Source organism: Humulus lupulus, chromosome 6, assembly GCF_963169125.1.
Source record: "Humulus lupulus chromosome 6, drHumLupu1.1, whole genome shotgun sequence".
NCBI lineage: Eukaryota > Viridiplantae > Streptophyta > Magnoliopsida > Rosales > Cannabaceae > Humulus > Humulus lupulus.
Genome location: NC_084798.1, coordinates 222,491,094 through 222,498,196, shown reverse-complemented (window position 1 = coordinate 222,498,196; position 7,103 = coordinate 222,491,094). Strand labels below are relative to the sequence as shown.

Sequence of the window (7,103 nt, the reverse complement as noted above, 5' to 3'; positions counted from 1 at the left end):
TTAATTTTCAAATACATGTCAATTTTTAAATACACCTAGTGTCTCCCATTGGTTGGAAACAACATTAATTATGACAATAAAAAATTACTAAATTCGAAACTATTGTAGAAAAAAAATATTTACCTGTTGGTGACTTGCTTTACCAAGTCACTATGTTGTCATATGATTATAATATGGTACTATCCATTGAGAAGTATTATATATATATATATATATTGAGAAGTATTATATATATATATATATATACTGCGGTATGAAATAGTTATCCAAATATTATATATATATAAAATGTGCACCAAAATGATAAGTGAATAGACAAGTACATGTTCTTTGTAGTATTGGCAATGGCATATAGTTGTTGAAGCCATGTGAATTGAATTGTCCTTAAGGAAGGTCAATTTTTAGAAGATATATTCCAAAGTATTTTCATTCATGTGAGGAATTATTAGAAAAAGTGACTGAGAAAAAATATGAAAAAGTATAGGTAATTTAAAAGTGTGTGTATCATTACTTTATATAGGTGGGTTTTGTCTTTGTTTTTAATACAATGAACCCAAAAGAAAATGAGTTATACATCTACCAATCAAAATAGAGTAAAACACAACTTTTGAAGGTTATACTTGGGTTTGAGAAAAGTTTAAATTTTTTAATGGTTTTTAGTGAAAAAGAGGCAAAGAAGTAGAAAAGGAAAGCTAATAATATCATTTAAAAAAAAAAAAACCCCTTTACATAATCTATTTAAATACACAAATATTTTATTATCAAATTTACTACTAAAATATTAAATTTTCTTTTCTAAACCAAAGTACCAAATGTTATATTTTTTTTATATATTATGTACTACCAATCAACAACTAATTTTTAAAAAAAAGAAAAATTCATTTTTTTTCACCTTTTTTTAAATTGTATATTAATTTTAAAATAGATAAATTAATAAATTAAATTCTTCTTTAAAAAGAAATTAAAAAAATATATACTGTTAACAAAGAATGAGTACTCGACCACCGACACCACAATTTTCTCTCTTTTTTATTATTTTTTATTTTTTATTTTTCTTTAATTTTGTTTTTATTTACAAAAAATTATATTTCCCTCTCTTTCTTTGTCTTCTTCTCTTCTCTTCTCTCCTCTTCTCTTCTCTCCTGCACAGCACTTGTATAAATACCTGGTTTCCCTTTCTTCTTCTTCTTCTTCACGCATTTCTTACCATTGTCCAATTTTAGAAGAACAAGCAAACTGAACAATTCGATTCAGTTTCCATGGCGCTGATCATAAGTTTAGCGAGAGTCAAACTCTGTTCTCTGCTATATTTCGCCGCTGCTTCTCTCTTCGCCATTGTTAGGGCTGAAGATCCTTACAGGTTCTTTGACTGGAATGTCACTTATGGTGACATTTACCCGCTCGGTGTTCGCCAACAGGTACTTATCTTGCTGCATTTTTTTTTTTTGATCTTTTGATTTTGATCTGATCTGACTGTGTGGTGAAACCGTTCTGGTCTGTTTGTTTCTAGGGAATCCTTATCAACGGACAATTTCCAGGACCAGATATTCATTCGGTTACTAATGACAATCTCATTATCAATGTTTACAATAGCTTGGACGAGCCTTTTCTCCTTTCTTGGTAAACTAAATCATTCTCTCTCTCTCTCTCTCTCTCTCTCTCTCTGCACTAATTAACTATCAATTAATTTTTATTTTAGTTAATTTTAGTTTAGAAGCATTTAAGCTGATTCCTTTATTTCACAATGTGATTACGAGAACTGTTTGATATAATTCATGTGAATCATGTGATTTTGCTTTATGAAAATTCTGGTTGATCATGACTTTATTTTTAGATCTGGAAATTTCAGATTTCAGTAAACTGATACTCCATTTTCACTTTATGATATTAAATTCCCCACAATCATGGCAAAATGAAATGATTTTCTGCCGAGAAAAACTCCTATCTTGTTGGTTCATTATCAATTCAGTTATAGAAAAACAAGCCTGGTTTGCAATTAGGGTCCCACAAAAAACCATGCTTATTAGGTGTTTATAATATCAGTGGCAAAAGTCCAAATCTAGACTATACTCTGTTAGTATTGACTAAACCAACTTAAGTGTAAGTAGGATTAATTTAATGTAGGTATTATTAGTAGTAGATGAATTATTAAACAAAATATTAGAACAGTGACACTTGAGATTCATTTTCATTTAGCTGTCATTAGTTAAAACATGATTATTCTAATAATAGAGAAACGACAGCTGGTGCAAGTCTAATGGTGACATTTTTATTTTATAAGTGGACTACAAAAGGGAACAGTAGCAGAATTATGAGTAGGAGAAGTATAAAGGCATTGGCTTTTGTATTTTTTCGAATTTCTATAAATTCTTCGATTCCTGGTAATCTGATACCACAGAATCAAAAGTAGAAAAAATAAGTGGTTTTTCCCTTTGTATTTTTAATTAATAACTTTGGCCACCGACTTCCCAGCTGAATTAATAATGCGTTGCTACTTGCGGTAGCTTCCAAAAATGAGATGAGACACTTGCACTGTGGGGTTTTCTCTGCACATGCAAATTTGGCAGCCATCAATTAAGTCCAATTTTATTGATTCATTATTAGCTGCCTCAAAGTTTGGGAGCTCAAACAACAATGCATAATTAATAATGGCCTATTTTAGATGATGGGGTTCAAATTTTGGCAGGTAGAGGAGTGATGTCGTTTTGTGTGTGGTTGTAGGAATGGAATTCAAAACAGGAGAAATTCTTTTGAAGATGGTGTATGGGGAACCACATGCCCAATACCCCCTGGCAAGAATTTCACATACATTCTCCAAGTGAAGGATCAGATTGGGAGCTTTTACTATTTTCCTTCTCTTGCATTCCACAAAGCTGCTGGTGGATTTGGAGGTATTAGAATCCTTAGCAGACCAAGAATCCCTGTTCCTTTTCCAGACCCTGCTGGTGATTACACTGTTCTTATTGGGGATTGGTACAAGTCCAACCACACGGTATGCACATTTCCTTATACAAATTGTTTATTAGTCGTTCTATGTGCATGTGATCTACTTTTATAGGTACATTGATAGCTTGAAATTAAATACCACCAAGTGGGTGGTGTCATGCTTATTTATTTCATACCCAACACATTACACACAATGAAAGTGTGACACTTCTTTTTTAAATAATGCATCTTATTTTAAATAAATAAATATTGTACAATATTTTCATGAAAATTTTGTGTGCCCATATCATTACTCTTCATTTAATTTAATGGTTTGAATGGGTCACTTGTGTTGTCTTCAGTGTATACATACTTACTAGAAGGTAATAAATCTCTAAAATTATTTAAGTGTTAGGATTATATTCATTGTATTGGATGGAACACAATTTTAATTCATTGACCGTTTGGTATGCTCAAAATATAACTCTTTCAAAAGTTGTCGTTTCAACCATGTCCAAGTCGTTTAAAGAATGTCTCTCTCATGAGTTGACCATGTTCTGCTCTCAAGTTGCAAGGGGAGCTGATATATAAGACACGCAATTCAATTTCACGGCATTGTTGTGTACTTGCTTAATTGTCTTCTTTAACTTGATTATACTAGATGGTAATGTAAGTGATGATTATAATTTGTGTTTGTGTGTAGGATTTGAAAGCCCATCTTGATGGGGGTAAGAAGCTTCCTTCTCCTGATGGAATTCTCATCAATGGTCGTGGACCTAATGGTTATTCTCTTACTGTTGACCAAGGTAAGTTCTTAAGCTTCACAAGCAATATAATAAGAGCACTCTTATTGCTGGACATGGTTTAGACAAACAAATATTCCCATTACAGGAAAAACTTACAGGCTTAGAATTTCAAATGTTGGGCTGCAAAATTCCCTAAACTTTCGCATTCAAAATCACAAAATGAAGTTGGTAGAAGTGGAGGGAACACATACTCTTCAGACCACCTACTCCTCCCTGGATGTACACGTAGGCCAATCTTACTCAGTTCTGGTGACAGCAGACCAGCCTGGACAAGATTACTACATTGTGGTTTCCACTCGTTTCACCACTGGCCCTGACTACCTCATTACAACCGGTGTTCTTCACTATAGTAATTCTGCTGGTCAAGTCTCTGGCCCACCTCCTGGTGGTCCCACCATCCAAATTGATTGGTCTTTGAACCAGGCCCGCTCTATCAGGTACTTCATTTCATTTCCCCTTATTATTATAATTGTTGGCCTACTTATCATCTAGTAGTACCATGTGTGTGATCCATGTTTAGTTAGTTGAGTCTTCATTTTATAATAATAGCTAATCAACCAAACTATAATCATAATAATTAAGAATCATATTGATTCATCTCAGGACGAATCTTACAGCAAGTGGGCCAAGACCAAACCCACAAGGGTCGTACCACTATGGTCTTATCCCCTTGATCAAAACCTTCATACTTGCAAGTTCCGCGGGACAAATAAACGACAAGCAAAGATACGGATTCAACAGTGTATCTTTCATCCCAATCGATACTCCTCTTAAGGTCGCTGACTTCTTCAAACTTGGAGGCTTTCGTGTGGGAAGCATTGCCGATAGGCCTAGTGGCGGTGGATTGTACCTTGACACAGCAGTTCTTGGAGCTGATTATAGAACTTTTGTCGAATTTGTTTTCCAAAACGATGAAGACATTGTACAGAGCTTGCATTTGGATGGCTACTCTTTCTTTGTCGTTGGGTAAGTACATAATAACAATACTAATACTAAGGTAGGTAACTATTCGGTAAAATGTATTTTTGCAAAATATCATCTTGGTATCTGTATTTTTAAATAATGTTCATTTGGTATCCTGCATTTTAAAATCATACCCTGCATCTTAACATCATACATATTTGTTACCTTGTATTTTAAAATTGTACATATTTGGTACCCTAAACTCAAATTTAATTAATCAAATTTTACCATTTTAATCAAATTACTCTCAATCATACAAGTTACAAATTATATATAACTGCTTATAGTTTGGTAAAATTGACAAAATTTTATCAATTAGGATACCAAATATCTATGTTTTCAAAATAGGTACTAAATGAGTAAACTCTCGGATACTAATTTACAATTGACATGTTCATTTACTCTTATTCGAGTCTTTTACTTATGATTATCCTTTTATTTTTGGTGTCAGAATGGATGGAGGCCAGTGGACAACGTCTAGTAGAGATCAGTACAATCTCCGAGATGCAGTTTCACGTTGCACCACTCAGGTAAAAAACATTCATATCAATTACAAAATATCAAATTTGGTATTCAATGTGTGACAAACTTAATTGGTGAGTGCAGGTATATCCCAAGTCATGGACTGCCATACATGTGGCTTTGGACAATGTAGGTATGTGGAACTTGAGGTCTGAGTTCTGGGCTAGACAATATTTGGGACAACAACTGTACTTGCGTGTGTACACAGCATCAACTTCTTTAAGGGATGAGTACCCAATTCCAAAGAATGCACTTCTTTGTGGAAGAGCAAGTGGAAGACGTACTCGACCCCTTTGAACAAATGGCACCCAATTTCGAAAGACATCTATCTATGGTTTAGTCGTTGATGAAGAGTAGATCAGCTCTATGTGTATGTACTACCACTTATCACTCTTTCAATATTAGGTCCTCAACTCGAGGGCACATTCTTTTTCTATAATATAAAATCTAGAACCAATTGTATTGTCTTTCTTCATTTGTTTGAGTTTTTTTCATATCTGATGAGAGAATTCATATATAGAGTATCAATTAATTCTTATTCAATATATATATATATATATTTATTTATTTCTTGATACACATAAGATTTTAGGTGTTCATCATTTTCTCTTTTAGTGTTTTATGCATTTTTCTTTAAATGTTGAGAAGTCAAATCACTTCTTTTTGTCCAATTTTTATTGTCCCTAAACCATGTTAAGCAATCTATGATATCATTCCAAATATTTAATCATGAGTTATGTTAGAATAGATTATACACAAATGAATGAGATTATAAACACAACAAGATACAAACTCAAAACAAAATATTACAAGTAGAGTGACAAAATATAAGTTTCTAAAAACTGTCTAAAAAGACTATTTCCTCCCCTGTTGAAGCAAAAATGTATGTACCAAAATGATAAGTGCATACAAATATACACTAAATTGTCAAACATTACATAGGGTATCTATTTTAAGTCATGTTCTCTAATTTGTAGCTATATTTTGAAATGTTTTCTTTTTATACCTAGTATTTAGTTATTATTCCTGTTATACTATTTTTTCTGTTCAAACACTCACAACTAAATTATATTTTTTAAGTGGTATTACGGGAAATGTGAATATAAAAATAGATAATATTAAACTAAATATATTTAGTGGCTAATTTTAATTAATTAATACTTCTCAAGTTATCTCATTATTTATTTATTAAATAGTAATCCTTGGTCTATGCAAAGAATGCACATATAGAGAGAGTCTAATGGGCTCCAATAGCTTAGTATCCCCTCAAGTTTTCATTTTTATTAAAAATTGTAATTATGTTATTATTTTTAATTTTAAAAAATTACAGAAAAAACTTAATTTTACTAAAATATTACATTTTTAAAGTCAAATATTTTTTTTTTTAATTTTACAATACTAGAAAATTTTACAATTTTAATAAAAAATTTACATTTTTATAGTTTTGCCTTTTTTTTCTAGCATATATTTTGGGTTGATAATGTGAGTTGTTTTTTAGATGTTTTTAAGTTATTTTCCAGTTGCTTTTTAGGTTATCTTTCGTGAGATTGTATTTTTGTAATTATGAAACTTTGAAAATATGTTTTTTTGAAAGAAAAAAATTAAAACAATATAAAAAAATAAAACAAAAAAAATGTATTTAAGAGAAAGAAAAAACTGTGGGGTTTTCTCTGCACATGCAAATTTGGCAGCCATCAATTAAGTCCAATTTTATTGATTCATTATTAGCTGCCTCAAATTTTGGGAGCTCAAACAACAATGCATGATTAATAATGGCCTATTTTAGATGATGGGGTTTAAATTTTGGCAGGTAGAGGAGTGATGTCGTTTTGTGTGTGGTTATAGGAATGGAATTCAAAACAGGAGAAATTCTTTTGAAGATGGTGT

The 7,103-nt window shown here is 31.6% G+C and overlaps 1 protein-coding gene across 1 annotated transcript; it reads left to right on the top strand.

Annotated features, from left to right (window-relative positions):
• Positions 1–1,187: 1,187 nt before the first annotated feature.
• LOC133783539 (L-ascorbate oxidase homolog) lies at positions 1,188–5,759 on the top strand. The gene is made up of 8 exons (XM_062223194.1): positions 1,188–1,418; positions 1,511–1,620; positions 2,722–2,992; positions 3,629–3,731; positions 3,817–4,168; positions 4,335–4,697; positions 5,146–5,224; positions 5,301–5,759. Exons 1-8 carry the CDS (start codon positions 1,260–1,262, stop codon positions 5,511–5,513), a joined length of 1,650 nt encoding a protein of 549 aa, XP_062079178.1. The 5' UTR covers positions 1,188–1,259; the 3' UTR covers positions 5,514–5,759.
• Positions 5,760–7,103: the final 1,344 nt, after the last annotated feature.

Coding starts and splice junctions, on each gene's coding strand:
- LOC133783539 (XM_062223194.1), top strand. CDS start 1,260: ATGGCGCTGATCATAAGTTTAGCGAGAGTCAAACTCTGTTCTCTGCTA. Junction 3,732..3,816: donor TTCTCTTACTGTTGACCAAG/GTAAGTTCTTAA, acceptor TTCCCATTACAG/GAAAAACTTACAGGCTTAGA. Junction 5,225..5,300: donor TTTCACGTTGCACCACTCAG/GTAAAAAACATT, acceptor TGGTGAGTGCAG/GTATATCCCAAGTCATGGAC.